The 17,702-nt window shown below is 44.6% G+C and overlaps 1 protein-coding gene across 1 annotated transcript in view; it reads right to left on the reverse strand.

Moving 5' to 3' along the window:
- Positions 1-5,687: 5,687 nt before the first annotated feature.
- Positions 5,688-17,702, reverse strand: part of BCL9 (BCL9 transcription coactivator) — a 104,511-nt gene continuing 92,496 nt past the window's right edge. Inside the window, exons 6-10 of the mRNA XM_004380330.2 lie at positions 17,378-17,567; positions 16,351-16,450; positions 10,394-12,635; positions 8,869-9,129; positions 5,688-7,374 (exon numbers count right to left, since the gene is read on the reverse strand). Coding sequence (XP_004380387.1) covers positions 6,257-7,374; positions 8,869-9,129; positions 10,394-12,635; positions 16,351-16,450; positions 17,378-17,567 — 3,911 coding nt within the window. The 3' untranslated portion in view covers positions 5,688-6,256. The remainder of the gene's footprint in view (positions 7,375-8,868; positions 9,130-10,393; positions 12,636-16,350; positions 16,451-17,377; positions 17,568-17,702) is intronic.

The following is a 17,702-nucleotide window of genomic DNA, read 5'->3' on the forward strand; positions in this document are numbered from 1 at the left end:
AGGGTTGTTAACCAATGTCATAAAACAGCATGTGTGTTACTGTTACATGAGAAACTATCTGTTCTGTAAGCCTTCACCTGAAGTACAATAAAATATTTTAAAAAATAAAGAAAGAAAACCCTATGGAGCACAGTTCTACTCTGACACATGAGGTCGCCATGAGTTGGAGTCAGAGTCAGCAACTGGTTTGGTTTTTGGTTAAATACAGCTTCCCTCTCCTCTCAGCACTTTAAAAGCACTCAGAGAAGTAAAAGGAAATGACTAAAGTGTAGACAGTTTAAAGGAACCACAGCAGCCACACTGCCTGGGGGCACCCTCAGCTGCTGGTAAGGAGAAAAGAATGGAGACCAGGATCCCAGCACCACCGTGGAGCTGCTGTGATGTCTGCTGTTCACAGTAGCCAGGACCAGCTATGTAATTTGTGGGGCTCAGTGCAAAATGAAAATGCAAAGCCTCTGTTCAAAAACTATTAAGAATTTCAAACAGCAGCAGCAGAGCATTAAGCCAAGCCTGGGACCTGTGCATTAGGTCATATGCCTGTGAAGCCGGCCCTGATGACAGCAGTTGCATCATGATTACCACATTAAGAGGTCTAAGGAGAGTGGAGAGGCTGGGAGAAATTCTTGATCAATTTTTTAAAGAGTAGCTTTAAAATACGTAAAATTGTTTTAAAAATTCAGTTATTTTCTCATGCTAAGCCCTTCATAGTTATGTTGTTGTTGTTAAGTACCGTCAAGTCAGTTCTCACTCATAGCAACTCTACGTACAACAGAATGAAACACTGCCCGGTTCTGCGCCACCTCACAATCATTATGCTTGAGCCCACTGTTGCAGCCACTAAGTCAGTCCATCTCATTAAGGGTCTTCTTCTTTTTCACTCACCCTCCACTCTACCAAGCATGATGTCCTTCTCCAGGGACTGATCCCTCCTGCTAACATGTCCAACGTACGTTAAGATGTAGTCTTGCCATCCTTGCTTCTAAGAAGCACCCCGCCTGTACTTCTTCCAAGACAGATTTGTTCCTTCTTCTGGCAGTCCATGGTATATTCAATATTCTTCGCCAACACCATAATTCAAAGGCGTCAATTCTTCTTTGGTCTTCCTTATTCATCGTCCAGCTTTTGCATGCATATGAGGCGACGGAAAATATCATGGCTTGAGCCAGGCACACTTTAGTCTTCAAGGTGACATCTTTGCTTTTTTAACACTTGAGAGGTCTCTTGCAGCAGATTTACCCAAGGCAATGCGTTTGATTTCTTGACTGCTGCTTCCACGGGTGTTGATTGTGGATCCAAGTAAAATGAAATCCTTGATAACTTCAATCTCTTCTCCATTTATCATGATGTTGCTTATTGGTCCAGTTGTGAGGATTCTTGTTTTCTTTACGCTGACGGTGTAATCCATACTGATGGCTGGGGTCTTTAATCTTCATCAGTAAGTGCCTCAAGTCCTCTTCACTTTTAGCAAGCAGGGTTGTGTCATCTGCATATCGCAGGTTGTTGACACATCTTCCTCCAATCTTGATGCCCCGTTCTTCTTCATATAATCCAGCTTCTCAGATTATTTGCTCAGCATACAGATTGAACAGGTATGGTGAAAAGATACAACTGTGTTGCACACCTTTCCTGTACATGTGTCTGTATCCCTTCATAGGATCCCTACAATTATGTTTTTTTTTTTCCCCCATTTGTAAGTTCTTTTAAAAAGTATTTTATTTTACATTGTTTTGGGGAAAACACAACATACTCCTTGTTGTTGTTGTTAAGTCAAGTAGCTCCCAACTCAAAGCAACTTCTTGTGTTACATACTAGAACTGCTCCATAGGGTTTTCTTGGCTGTAATCTTTACAGAAGCAGATCACCAGGCTTTTCTTCCGGGGAGCTGACGGGTGGGTTTGAACCACCAAACTTAATCCTATACTCCTTGTTAGTCTTTAAGAAATGATGCTATCACACACACCTCTCCACTTACCCTTGAATGAAGTAATAAGTCATTATTGCACTTCCTTCATTCAATCCCAAAATGTGGGGAGAAACTGGCTGGTTCACAGGATTATGTTAATATGAAACATCTTGATCACTCTTTGTTTTTTTTAAATCTGGCATCATCAGTTCTCCATGCAATAGCATCCAGTCCCTCAATATGTGATTTTATTGCATGAAAACCTTAGTAAATTAGGAATCGTTACATTTAAACTCAAACTTAGTTTTTCAGAGATCATTGTGATAAAATGTCATTGGCATATGCTGATAAGGTAAGGAAATGGAGATTTATGAAGGGTCTTTTCAAAGCTCAACTTGCTATGTTGAGTCAGTTCCGACTTACTAACCCTAGACAAAAGAGTAGAACTGCCCCATAGGGTTTCCTAGTCTCTAATCTTCATGAGAGCAGATCACTAGTCCTTCCTTCTGTGGAGCATCAAGTTTGAACCACTGACCTTTTGGTTAACAGTCAGGCTGCTTAACCACTTTGCCACCCCAAACCACTGCCATTGAGTCGATTGATTCTGACTCATAGTGACCCCATAGGGTTTCCAAGGCTACAACTCTCAAATGAAGCAGACTGCCACATCTTTCTCCCACAGAGCTGCTGTTGGTCGAACCACCAACCTTTCAGTTGGCAGCAGCTTGCTTTAACCACTGCGCCACCAGGGCTCCAAAACTCAACCAAAACCAAACCCGTTGCCGTTGAGTCAATTCCTATTCATAGCAACCCTATATGACAGAGTAGAACTGCTCCATAGAGTTTCCAAGGAGTGGCTGGTGGATTTGAAGTGCCGACCTTTTGGTTAGCAGCAAAATGCTTAACCACTGTACCATCAGGGCCTCAAAACTCAACTAGTTTGAGAGAAATGGGAAAGCTGAATTCACTATGCTGTAAGTTTCCAGCAGGGGGCCGTGGGAGAAGTGAGCCAAGCAGGCTGTTGCTGCCTCCTCACAGGTCCCCTCAGCTGGGGCTAGCCCTCTAAACGGGTACCTGCTTTGTGTTCCTTTCTTTGCCTGGGCTCCCTATCTGGGAAAGTAGCAAAAGGGACCACACACACCCAGCAATGATCACAACACTATTAGCGGCAGCAGGGTGCGGGGCTGCCCCAGAAGCCAGAGCAGTGGACAAATGCCAGGCCCCAACTTTCCTCAGGGCTCTCATCTCCCCTCTCCAGGCTTGGCTGTTTCTCTATTCACCTCTGTGTACTTCAAATTCAGAGAAGTTGGGAATGTGGCTAAACTCTTGACACAGAATCCTCGTTTTACTAATTTCTCCACAACATAAAATGGTCATCACCCAGGAACATCTGAATAGATGTATGTGAATTCTTAAACTAGTGAGCTCAGTCTTCTCCTCTATAAATGAGACGCTTACCACCTCCTTCATAGAGCAGTTCAAAAATTAGCAAGATACCAACATGTGGAGGTAACAAGCAGAGTCGGTACCCAAATATTCATCTCCACATTTTTTGTTGTCTGGGGCTCTTATGTTACTGATAAGACAGCTGCTGCTGAAGGTGGAAGAGAAAACCAAACGCCTCTCAAAAATAATTCAGAGAAACACTTGCAGGTAAAACTCAGACTGTGAAACATCAGCAGAGCCCAATTTGTCAAAGTTTGTCTGCAGACAACTCTGCAGCTGCTGCTCCTCGCTCAGATTCTCTCACTTAAGAACAAACACAACCCAGACGCCCACTCACTAAGCTAAAAACACCTAAGCGGCTCAAAGAAACACACACATCAGAACAAATTTAACTGCACAGAAACACAAAACTGTTAGTTCCTTAGACACATAACCTTGGAGGGTACACAACGAAAGCATGAGGGGTGGAAATCAGCTGTGCACACGCACGGAGCAGGGTTGGCTGAGGGAAGAGCAGGCAGGCAGTGAGGAGGGGAGGCAGAAGGGACCATGAAACCCACTCTTTGCAAGTAGTGGTTATTTTACCTTAAAAAAAAAAAAAAGCTACTTCATAGCTTACTCAAATGACTAAAAATATACTTTGACCTCCTTAATTCTATATACCATTAAATTGGCCTTTGCAAAAATTCCTAATAAAGACAATTGTCCCAAAGGTAAAATTCAGCAATGGGGACCAGGCTTGCTCTTGGATTTCATGACTTCAGAATTGTTGTTAGGTGCCGTTGGGTCAATTCCAACTCATAGGGACCCTACATACAACAGAATGAAATACTGCCCAGTCCTGCGCCATCCTCACAATTGTTGCTATGTTTGTGCCCATTGTTGTAGCCACTGTGTCCCCATCTCATTGAGGGTCTTCCTCTTTTTTGCTGACCCTCAACTTTACCAAGCACAATGTCCTTCCCCAGGGACTGGTCCCTCCTGATAACATGCCCAAAGTATGGGATATGAAGTCTCGCCATCCTCGCTTCTAAGAAGCATAGTACAGGATAAACCTACGCAAGTAGTTATCTCTCAACAGCAAGGAATATACTTCACCTAAGAAGGTACTTTCATATGGAACCTTGGTGGTGCAGTTGTTAAGAGCTGGGTTGCTAACCGAAAGGTCGGCAATTCAAATCCACCCGCCGCTCCTTGGAAACCCTATGGGGCAGTTCCACTCTGTCCTATAAGATTGCTATGACTCAAAATTGACTCCATGGCAACGGGTTTAATCTCCATCCTTCGAATGCTCCTTAGAAGCGAGGATGGTGAGACTTCGTCTCACGTACTTCAGACATGTTATCAGGAGGGACCAGTCCCTGGAGAAGAACATCATGGTTGGCAGATGGTCAGCGAAAAGAGGAAGACCCTCAAGGAGATGGACTGACACAGTGGCTGCAACAATGGGCTCAAGCCTAACAACAATTGTGAGGATGGCGCAGCACCAGGCAGTGCTTGTACAAAGGGTCGCTATGAGTCAGAACCGACTCAACAGCATCCAACAAGAACAATCGTCACCCTAATGATAAATGCCCATAGTATGCCTTTGGGTCACAAGACAGCCAACATGCCCAATACTTAAAGAATCCAAATGAACAAAAAAGGCAGTTCGATTTTGTAAGAAACAATATATTTTATTTTTCTGACACCACAGCTCTGGTGAGTGGTTTTGTACCAAATTTAATGGAGGTTACACAGAACGTTTTACGCATGGGAGGGGGAGGAAAGGGAAGGAACCACAAAATTAAAAAACAAAATCCGGGATAGCTTTTAGCGTCTGTTCCACTCCCACATTAATAAAATTCACTTGGGAACTCCTAACAAAAGGAGAACAGAAAACAAGGGGGCAGGGAAGGTATGTTGGGGAAGAAAATGACTAAGATGAAAAAAAGACCATAGAGCACCCCAAGAACAGGCCTTTCCCTCCCAAAACCAGGAGGATGCTCGGCAGGGAAGGTGAGGCTTTACTAGATTTTATTTCCCCAAAATAACACCATGTATTGCAGCTGCCAAAGGGAAAGAGAGAGAAGAGAAGCAGGGATCAGTGGTGGGGGGCACAGGGAAGGAAACACACTTAACTGAGGAGATGGGGAAGGATGAGAGAGGGAAAACGAGAGAAAAATGTAGAGGTTGGTTTGTATATTGGAGAGACAGACAGTGCTAAAGAGCACTTGAACTGAAAAACAAATCTCCTAAGCATCATTATTTAAAAAAAAAAAAAAAAAAAAATCCCCCCTCCCCCCACCCCTCGCTGAACTTAATTCCTTTTTTTGTGCTTTTCATTAATACTCTGCTCTGAGGTTGTGGTTTGGTTTTTCTATACACTGAAGTGGAAAGAAAATAGTCCGAAGGTCTGAAGATGGATTCTCCACCTAAAGTAAACAGCCCAGCATTCCTTTCTCCTGTTGCCCCAAAGACTAAAGTCTCTGCTAAAATCCCTTTCATAATATAGTACAGTACACAAAAAAACAAAGCCCAAATCAAAAAACGAAAACAGAAAAAGAATCCTGGGAGAAGCCAGTCCGAACGACGTAAACATACAGAGAACGGTGCAACACATGACCGATGGCAATTCTCAACGCACGGCTACAAATTTCCAAAAGTAGGTGCCATCATGGGATACCCAAGTCCACAAAAATAATTTTTAAAAAATAAATCTTAAAAAAAAACCACACCTGTTGATTAAATGAATAATTTGTTTTCAGGTAAATCCATACATTCTCGAGTTCCCCCCTCCCCCAAAGCAGCCCTCAAGTCTCTGTTCTCCTATTGCATGACCAATGGTACTCCTGGAACTCCCTCAAAGCAGCTCTCAGGACCTGGAATCTCATCTTGACAAGCATCGGCACATCCAATCTTAGCAGCTTAAAACATCATGTTTCCTGGGTTGCCGGGTCCTTGGCTAAATCCACCCATGCCCACATCAGCAGCCATGCCCCGGGGCCTCATCTGTGGGGGGATCATGATGTTCTGTTGGGGTCCCATCATGCCTTGCATGGACATCATCATGCCTGGAGAGCCCACTGGCCCTGGGTGGGTGTAGAGCCCAGCAGGACCCCGATCCTTGCCAGGAATCATGCCCACGGCAGCAGCTGGATTGCTCATCAGGGTGGGCTGGCCAGGCATTGCTGATTGTGCTGGTGACATCATCCGGTGGTGGGGTCCCATCATGCCTTGCTGGAGAAAGGGCGGTGGTCTCAGTGGGCTGTGACCTGGCAAGGATGGAGCCGTACCCAGAGGTATGTCCGGAGTTCCCACTGGCCCTGGACCTCCCATGCCAGGTAATGCTAGTCCTATTCTGGGGCCTTGATCGCCCATCATCCCCTGCATGTGTGAAAACCCAGGTCCAGGACCCTGGGGTTGTTTACGGCCTGGGACTTCCCCTCGAGGGAAATATTGCAGTGTCTGGCTGGGTTTCTCTGATGGAATAATGCGGGACAGATCAAACTCAGGGATTCCGGTGGCTCCAGGTCGGATGACCTCCTGAAGATCTGGGTCTGTAAACACCGAAGGCATACTGTTCCCCAGGACAGTGAAGGAGTCAGGACCCCCTGGGCCTCCAGGCTTGCAAAGTGCTGCATCTGCTGAATTTTGGGGCAGGTTGCTGGGGCGGCCAAGCGGACCTTCGCCTGGGAAACCTATGCCTCCTGGGAAGTTGCCCTGCCCCCCACTGGGGCCATTGTGAGGGAATGGAGCCTGCTGTGGAGGAGACTGTACTGGAGGAAAGCCCTGGGGGAAACCTATTCGTCCTTGAGGTACCATCGGAGGCTCCTGGGACCCATGTCCCATCATAGGATTGTGTGACATCAAGCCAGGCCCCATTGGGACCCCATGAGGAGGTATGTTGGGTCCCATGGCATTCGGAGAGGGCATCTGATTGGAGTGAGAGAGTGGCTGGGTCATTCCCATTGGGCTAAGGGTTGGCATCGGAACCACGGGGTTTGGACCTGAAATTCGAGGATTCTGTGTATTAATGCCCATTCCTAGAAAAATAAAGATATCAAAGGAATCAAGCAAAAGCAACGTGAAAAAAACTATTAAAAAAATCTAACAAAATATCACTGTGCATCTAATGTGTATGCTACTATGCTGAGAAAACATAACAGTCTCTGCCCTCAGAAAGATTACAGTACATTTGGGGAAACAATCAACAGCTCTACATGACCATATATTATTATAAGTTGTATGATACAGGAGTGTGTAGAAGATAGCTAGAGAGAAACTCTCCTGTGTGAAAAGTTACAAGTTAATATACAAACAAGTACAGCGGTCTTCACTGGAGACAGTTAATATAGAAGACAACAATTTGTCTGAATGACTTAAGTATGGTCCTTTGTGAAGAAAGAAAATCAATCAGTTCCACAATTGCAAGAATTAGAAAAAATAACAGGAAAACCATGGGCCTTTTATCAATTGACATGTGGTATGATCATTTTGTACGCCCTATAGCAACAGCACTTGAAACTCTAGGTTGCATGAAATGTTAAAGAAATAACTTTTAATGGAAAAGGAAAGCACACGGATTATACTACCATCTTTGGCACATTTTAATATTTGGTGGTTGTCTTACTGATTATCATGGAACCCTGGTGGTGTAGTGGTTAAGAGCTATAGCTGCTAACCAAAAGGTCAGCAGTTCGAATCCACCAGCCGCTCCTTGGAAACCCTATGGGGCAGTTCTACTCTGTCCTGTAAGGTCGCTATGAGTCGGAATCAAATCGACGGCAATGATTTTGGTTTTTATGGTAGGGATGGATGGTGCTTGTGCTCCAAGGAGCATGTCCTAACCTAATTAATAAGGATTACTGATAAATAAATAGCATTCCTAATAATCAGAATAAAATTGGAACCAGAAACCCATGGCTGAAAAGTCATGGTCTCTTTGTTGATCAATTACCTTTACCATCCCAGATCATCTCCTGTTTGTGAGATTTGGGGCAGAGCTGAAGTAAAAGGGTACAGAACAAGTAGGGAAGGGAGAACTTTTATCAACCCCCTAGTTGTAAAGAAAGTGCCTCTCTAGGATATAAGGACTTTCCACTGTCTGAGGGCCTACAGCTGCATGTGGCTTGAGGCTGTCCTTCCAGGAAAATACTTCAGTACTCAAAACACTCCTAACAGCATGTTCAAAGAAAGTGCTTCCAGTATTGTTCCCGGTAGACCAAAAACAAAACAAAACAAAACAAAAAATCCATGCAGGTACACAGAAGCATCAGAACTATAAGGAAACATGCTTTCTTCTAAAGAAATACCAAATCAGGCTAATACAAAAACTGTTATCTTGTTATCTTGCTCTAGTCAAGACACTAATTCTACTGAAACTAACAGAGATGGTACATTCGGATGATACTTCAACTTGTTGAACTTCCCTGGCTGGAGCGGAATGAGATTTAGGTCTACAGCAATCGGGAGCATACTTTAAGGAGTTACTCTCTTGTGTAGTGCTGGCTCAATAGCCCATCTTCCTGATTTCTTACCTGGCATATTATTCATTGATGGCAAGTTGGGAGAACGAGCTGGAGGGGAGTCATCATCTGAGCTGGCCACAGTCTTGATGGCATCATGGTATAAGGGGGTAGAGCTGGGCATTGCAAACTTGGACATTCGAGACATCATAATAGAGAGTGGGTTCTGGGAAAGGGTCGGCTCTGGAGGCATGGTGTAGGGTGTGCTAGAGGGAAGACTTCCAGGAATATTCACAGAGGCAGACTGGCTGGCTGCAGGAGGTGGGGGGCCACCTAGGAGAAGAAAGCAAAATAAAACAAAAATGGGCAGGGAATTAGATTGCTCTTGAAGGCTATTGGGCCCTATCATTATGAAATAGCAAAGCCAGGAATGAGACAGATGAACAGGACAGTATTATTAGACCCAGAAGAGGAATCATCAATCTTCTAGTCAAGCTCTGTGTGTGTGTGCAGAGGGAGATGGCAGCGTGACACGGCGGTGAAGCATCAGCAGATGTGAAGACAAACACACAAAGAATGCATTAGAAATATTAGTCCAAGCTGGGAAAAGAAATGGCTTACGGGCAACTATTTCACTGAAAAGAATGTGAATGAAGCGGCTCTCTTTCCCTTGCCAATCACCATTTAGAATCTGACTTAGGTATTAGTATGCCATGCAGCCAGGCTAGCGGTCCGACCCCAGGTACTAACCACATCACCCTGTAGGTGCTCTTTGTTAATTCCCACAACCAAGATGTTTGAACTAAAACGGTCTGAGGGGGTTGCTCTACTGTACTGCTTCAATGAACTGCTAACCAACAGCGAGAGACACTTTAGCTTGGCAGGATAAATTCACTATCTTACTCTGATTCTAGCCTTCAGCAGGTTGGAGACGGCACAGACCTAGTATTTACACCTCAGTGATCATCTTCCACTGACCACCTCCGGTCCCATTCACAAAACTACCATCAGCAAGGGCCTCTCCTAGGAAGAACATGCTAATAATCTGTAGCTGATCTATGAGAATAGCAGTCTACCAAGGAGAAGGTTCTGGTAACTTGTTTCTAATGGTCCACATGCATTTATAAGAAATAATCAAGTCTCTCTGCAGCCTTCCCTGTCTCTGCTTAAGATTATACTCAATCTCTTGACACCAGGGTAGCTCCTTGAAGTGAGTGGGTCTAGTATTTAAAAGAAGCCACGTTTCTCCACTGTAAGACATTTTATTATTTCACCAACATGCGTTCATTCTGAAAATGTAAATTACTCTGTAAGCTGACATGCATTTCCCATTTTCCCTCCTCCTTTCAATGGTCCCATCTGACATACATATCCTGGAAGAAGAGCCCGTGCATCTTTGCGAAGGACTGGACACTTGTTCACAATGCGACAGAAGTACTGACTATGCACCTTGCCACAAATATGTCCGTCTTGGCAAAGGCTGCCTTTTCTCGCTGTCCAATCAAGTTAGGACACCACTCTTCTTAAAGTAAGTAAATCAGGCTGTAGCCATCTTCAGCTACAAGGTGCAAGTGTGAGGGTGAAAGAGCATACTGACCTGACTCTACACTTCCCAGCATGGCTGGGGAGGCCATGGTGAGGGGTGCTTTGTGGTTTGGAGGGATCCCAGGACTCTGCAGGGGAGGTTTTGGAGAGGAGGTCCATCCAGGCGATGGGGCAGGAACTGATGGTGACTTGAGGTGAACAGGCGAAGCAGCAGCAGACCCCAAGACAGGGGGGGACTTAATGGAAGCAGCAGCAGCTGGGCCCGCCAGCATGCCTGCCAGCTGCGATGGAGTCTGGGGGGACTTGAGGTTCCCAGAGGGCGAGCCCAGCATTGGTGACTGGACTTGGCGCATCGTGGGAGACTTCAAAGGATTAATGCCTGGGGAATGCACCTGGCTGCCTGCCACAGCTATATCCAAGGGCTTCCGGCCCAGGCCGCGCTGAACTGGAGGAGCTGTGTTGAGGCTTGTGGGGTTATTAGAAGGGTTGAGAGGTAGTGGTGGCATATGACTGAGCCGGCTGTTAGTCCTTTGGTCGGGCCCAATTGGTTCTCTGAGATTTCGCAAGCCACTGTTGCTGCCTGGACCCTGAGACATTGGAACAAACGGCCTAGGGCCCATGCCGTACTCTTGCTGAGGGTGCTCCCCAAATGGCAGGGGCACCATCTTCTGTTGAGCAGGCAGCATCTCTGAACCACCTGGGCGTAATTTCATCATCTCCTCAGGACCTGCCCCAGCCTCTCTCATCTTCTGAGGTATCATCTGAGAGTTGGATCCCATGCTGACGTTTAGACTGACATCTCCCTTCATGCCACTAGGAACCATCCCAAACTCAAGTTCCCGACCAGAGCCCATCTGTGGGGGCATTCCTTTTGGAAAGTCACCCCGGGAAGGACTCAGAGGGCCCTCAACTGGTATTCGAGGAAAAATGGGATTATTCCCAGGCTCCATATGTCGCTGAGAACCTGGGATCATCCTATTTATCTCCATGCTGGGCCTAATGCCTTCCATGCTCATCCCAGCGGGGAGACCCAGTTGTTTCTCTGCCAGCTGCTGTTGAAATATCTCTTCAGACAATCCTTGGGGGTTTGGGAAGCGTTCCCCTCGGCCAGGACCACTGAAGATGCCCTGGCCAGGAGGAAAGTTTCGACCATCTGGGATTTTTGGCACATCGTCTGGCCAACTAACTCCAGAAAGACCTGGTCTAGAAGCCGGGTTGGGGACGTTTGGCCCCTCCATTTCAGAGCTTATCATTCCTGCAAATCCAGGGAGGCGCATCTGGCTCCCTGGCATGTTGGGGTGGGGGGCCATGCCCCTTGGGGGCAGAGAATGTGGCATGTTGATACCATCAGAAAATGGCTCTGCACCCCCAGGGCCCCAGCCTTCACTAGGGGTCATCTGGTATGGAGGGGGAGGCCCTCGGACCACTCCCCGAGGTCCATGCTGATGGACCATCATCTCCTGTAGGGAGCACTGCTGTACCACCACTTGTTCCTGCTTCCTCCGCTTCTCTTCATAAAACTCCTGCTGCAGTTTCAGCCAAGCTATCTGCTCAGGAGTCATATGGTCCAGGTGGTCAGGTCCTATGGGCCCAGACTGGGAGTTCATGGAAGGTGGAACCATTTCATCTGGAGAAAAGGGCACATCTCTATGTCCTTGAGGGCCAAATGGAGCTCCCATATCTGTCCGGGGCCCAGGTCCCTTACCTAGGCTTTGGGATTGAGCCATCATGGCCTGTATCGGCCCTTCTGGCTTCTTCTGAGGTCCATCTAATACCCCAGTGTTCTGCTGGGGCCCCCCACTTTGTCCTCCTGTGAACTCTTTCTCATCAGGGAATAGCATACGCTGGATATCTCTGAGAGTTTGTAAGGAGCGCTCCCGGTGCTCCAGCTGCTCCTGAGATAGTCCATCAGGGTTCTCTCCCAGCGTTGGGGGCTCACCACTGGACACTGGTGGAGGTGGGGGGGCTTTGGGATCTGCTGAAGAGCTATTGCTCCCCTGGGACACAGGGGTCACTGCTCGGTTGTTGGGCGTCGAGTTTGGCCCAGTACCATCTGGGGGCAGTGGAGTGGAGCTGGCAGGGCTGCCTACAGAAGGAATTAGTTTGTTTTCTACCCCAGGACTGTCTTGGTCCAGGGGGCGCGGGGGTACGGCAGGCTTGGGTGCTGGTGCTGGAATGGGTGGAGTTGGCTGCAGTCTGGAATTCTGGGAAGAATTCTGGTCCTGGCTGACTGGAGCCGGGGGCTGCTGTGGGAGAGGTTTCGGATCATTCCGAAGGGCAGATATCTGTGTGTTCTGGAGATAAATGAGATTTTAAAAACCATTGGTAAATTGAAAAGAAAGGCAATTAAATGAGCAAGATACGTTATAAAGGATCTGTCCCAGGCACATAAATCTACACGGACACTTGCTGTAGACACTGCTTGCGTACAACCTCACTGTGGACATGGAGACCTTTTGCTTTGTTTTTTTTCTTAACTTTTTTGTCAAATGGCATCCTCTTTCCCTTGCTGAAGATTAGGTTTCAATAACTTTATAAGCATGCCAGGGGAGACCCACTCTGCCAAAGTGAATACATTTGAGTATCTATTTTGAGGAATAGGTTTGATATCACATGTCTACTATGTGTTTCTGATTCAGGGAGAGATTACCTTCTTGGTATGTGGGAGGCTGTTCCTAATACCTTTTTCTTTTCCCTGAAAGCTACAACCAGGTATGTTGACTTCACATTGTCAATCAAATGGTCTGATATTTCCAGCTGAAAGAAAAAGTACACGTCGCTTACAGTGTTGTACTCTAAAAGGTAGAGGCAGTGGGCAAGGCCACTCCATTTCAACTTCTCCTCTGGCAAGGTGACTACCAAGTACTCCTCTCCTTGAGTTTCCAGGGGGCCTGATATCTCTAGTTTCTGTTTTCAGTTTGTGATCAGTGATTCCATATTTGATAACAATTTGTATATTAACTGTAGTAAGACAATCTGTAGGCAGGAAACATCTGTGGAGAAATCTGAGGCTATCTAGCTTGTGGTGTCTCTTGATCTGTTCTTTCCAATAGACAACAGACTGCCCTTTTTACAGGCTGGATGATTGCCTTATTATTACTTATTAAGTACCAATGCTAAAGTAGATCCTGGGTAAAAGCACACTCACCCACAACAGGTGACATGGACACTGTTAGTGTTTAGAGGGGCAATGTATATGATCTGGGTCTAAACTTTAACACTGCTGGGACTTAAGAGGGTGATGAAGAAGAAAAGTCAAGTCGCAAAATAACACACTGGCATGCAAAATAAAAGATATTACCCATGAGTACAGGGCTCTATTAAAAAACCATCCATATGAGACCAAAAGGTCAACAATTACTCTAAAGCAAAGAGAAGAAGACAAGAGGGGGCGGGGGTGGGAAACTAGAGTACTGGAAACAGAACAACCAGAACGCAATGTAACTAATGTAACTAATGTCACTGAACAACTTGTGTAGAAATTGTCAAATGGGAACCTAATTTGCTATGTAAACTTTCAGTGAAAACACGATAAAAAACGATTAAAAAAAGAAAGAAGAGTCAGATCTACAAATTGCCAAAGAGATCTTTCACCAGCCTCCAGAGACCCCTGTGAACGCTTTTAGATGTTCATTTGCTCTTACTTGTTCACTTAATCCAGCCTGTATTTCCAAACCCCTCAGTCACCTATAAAGAGTCCCTTGGTGGTGCAAACAGTTAAGTGCTTGACTATTTACCCTAACCAAAAGACAGGTAGTTTGAATCCACCCAAAGGCACCTCGGAAGAAAGGCCTGGTGATGTACTTCTGAAAGGTCACAGCCTGGAATAGCCTATGGAGTGCAGTTCTACTCCAACACACATGGGGCTGCCATGAGTCAGAATCGACTCGATGGCAACGGGTTTGGTTTTTGGGTTTGAAGCGTCTTACTTACTTCCCGTTACATACTCTCTGGAATATTTAGCTGTGTACAGATCTGCACACAAATCATTATGCGTATCTCTGCACATGAACAGTTTGTGTCGTATATACACAAAGCTACATCTTTGAGTGTTTACACCCTGTGACTACATGTGCAAATGTTTCACTGGAAGGTATCTATACACATATGTCTGTAGATACAGATTTGTGTGGGAAAGACTGGCTGGATCCATTATGACCCTGGATGGTCAAAAGTGGACTCCATGTCTGTGACTCCTTAACTGGAATGTGGAGGTCACCTTAATTTTCCTTTTATTGCCATTTTAAGTTTGGTTTTGATGGCTGGGTTTTGTTTGTTTAGGGGGGGGGGCATTGATTTAATATAAGGTAACCAGGACAAAAGAAACAGTTTAGTACCACCTTTATTTTGGATTTGGATCCATGGATATTTGATTAGTTACAATTTCCTCCTTAACTCCTTTTCTGATTTCAATTTAGTACATGAGAAGGTAGAAGTAACAACTGTATTAAGGACTGTCACTAAGTCAATAAAATGTTGGTTCAAGTTTCATGCATACTGTGCAGTCCAGCTCAATACACATTTAAATATAATATTTATATTCATCCTCTAGAGTCCACCACCTGCATGTCAGTTTGTTGTACTGTGGTTGCTTGCATGTTGATATGATGCTAAAGTTAGACCACCAGTATTTCAAATACCAGCAGGGTCATCCATGGTGGACAGGTTTTACTGGAGCTTCCAGACTAAAAAAGACTAGGAAGAAAGCCCTGGAGATCTACTTCCAAAAATTAGACAATGAAAACTCTATGGATCACAACAGAATTCTGTCTGATATAGTGCTGGAGGAACCCTCGTGGTGCAGTGGTTTAGAGCTACGGCCACTAACCAAAAGGTCAGCAGTTTGAATCCACCAGCTGCTCCTTGGAAACCCTATGGGGCAGTTCTACTCTGTCCTAGAAGGTCATTAAGAATTGGAATCAACTTGACAGCAACGAGGTTTACAGTGCTAGAAAATGAGCCCCCTAGAGGTTGGAAGGCACTCAAATACACAGTTGCTGAAACAATGGCCTAGAGCATACCAACAATCATGAAGACGGCACAGGACCCAGCAATGCTCTGTTCATGGGGTCACCATGAGTCGGAGCTGACTCAATGGCAACGACCAACAACAGCCCCTGAGTAATGGAAAGGCATGAGGAATGTGAAATTCTTAAGTCTAGGAAAGCCCAAGCTCTGCTTTGTCAACAGAAATGGACACTTTTTTCATACACAAAACAGACATCATCTATTTTTATCTGGAATTGTTACTTTGGTCATTTATAGTCACTTAACTTTTCCTGTGTTTAAGACTCATTCCAAGTACTAGATTTTAAGCTCCATGAAAGCAGGGGCCATGTCTTGAGCCTCTTAGCACCCCCAGAGCATTCAGTGGGTGCCTAGACAATACTAGACACTCAAGAAACATCTTCTGGTTTAATCTGGTAAACTACATATATTAAAACCACCGTTGCATACTTTTTCTAATGTAACTTATAGTTGGTGTCTAAGTCCCAGATAGTAAACAGACTAATGTATTTAATAATTTTGGAAATAATCAAGCCATTAAAAGCATTCAATGGTCCTCTCACCTTGAAATAGATAAGAATCATTTTGAAAGTTACCACGACTCTAATTATGGTATTATTATCATGTATTCCAGGACCGTAGTTTAGTTGTTGCCTTTTTTCCTGTTCTTCAACCAACTCAATAAGTGTGTGTGTTTGTTTTTTAAAGCCTGTTCTGTACACAGGGTCTGAATCAGATTTTCTCAGAGATGGTTACAAGAAAGAAACCCTGCGATATCTGTATAACTCTTTTACTTTACATCTTCCTCCCCACTAGAAATTCATCAATCTATCAGCATTCTAGTATGATGCCTAAGACCACACAATACCATAATTAGGTTAAATGCCCAGAATGTAGCTCATATCATCAAGACTACCTCCCTATCAATGAAATTTACCACCTCCTACCTTTACAGTTACCACAGAACCATTAAACCATTATTTCATTTCCAAAAATACATACCAGAGGGGCTGTGCTTCTCTCTGGTTTGCTGCTGGAGATGTTCTGGATGTGGAAAGAGACAATAGTTTCCACCTGGCCCTTCAATACAGCTTCTGCAGCTCTGCATAGATAGAAGAGACAGCAGATACTAGGACTTATTTTTATATCATGAACTATAATTCCAAAGCAATTTAACCCCAGATCGAACTTGTAAGGGGAGGAAGGCGAAATATTAGAGAACCGTCAAAAATGTTGAATGGGGAGAAATTAAGAGAAACAAGTTTTCTTTATTGATGTCTGACTTTATCATTTACTCTCAAAATTCTGAAATTAAAAATTAAAAGATGGTCATTAGCTAATCTCAAAACAGGCATGAGAAAACAAACAAAAATCCCCCCAGAATTTTCTCCCTCAGAACAAGCCACTGTGGGTGTTTTATAGAGAACCCTAGTTCAAAATTCTAACCCGAGAACGGTGGACAGGAAATCTCACAACACCTAGTAACAGTCTAACGCTGTCAAGTCACTTTGAATTTTACACACACAAAAAAAAAGTCAGAAAACATATGTAGGATATAATCAAATTTTTCGTTAAAAAACGTTGATCCATCGACCCACTAGAAACACATATACCAAAATGTTCAAAGTAGTTATCTCTGTTGTCAGAATCCCAGGGATTTTTTTTCTTTTTAGCTATTTATATCTTCTAATTATTCTAAAATGGACAGGTCTTATTCGTGCCACTTAAAAAAGAACAATAAGTAGGTTGGAGGAAAGTGTGTACTGTGCTTAAAAAAAGGTATACGTGTATACTTGCATAAGCACAAAAAATTTCTGGAAGGCAAGCCAAGGAAGTCTTATCAGATGTTGCCTCTAGGGAGAGGGGCTGGGGAGGTTTTTAAATTTTATTTTACTTCTTTCTGTAGTGTTAACTTTAATTGATAATGATACAAGTGTGTGAAAAAGGGATCAATCTGCAAAGGAAATAAGAACTTGGGACTCCAAACACCCAAGCCATACTCAACAGCAAGACACAGCCATCAACTTACTTATTGGCCATTTCAGTAGAAAACACATACACCACTTTGGCTGGAGTCTTCTGAGCAGGTGTGAGATCTGGGGCAGTAGTCTGGCCATGGGAGGGGGTGGAAGACCTGGGGACTGTAGCATTTGACGGGGTCATTGAGTGTGGTGTGTGCTGGGAATCCTGGGACTTTATGTGGTCAGCAGAATTACATTCTAAAAGAATGAAAAGACTCATGTCATAGAAGAAATAAGAAAACCCCCTTTCTTCTGCCAGCATTTATGGCATCACAACACATACTCTGAGAATTTCAAGGAGGAAGTGCCTTTCTAAGAGAAAATCCTCTCTTC

Source organism: Trichechus manatus, unplaced genomic scaffold (genome assembly GCF_000243295.1).
Source record: "Trichechus manatus latirostris isolate Lorelei unplaced genomic scaffold, TriManLat1.0 scaffold00073, whole genome shotgun sequence".
Lineage (NCBI taxonomy): Eukaryota > Metazoa > Chordata > Mammalia > Sirenia > Trichechidae > Trichechus > Trichechus manatus.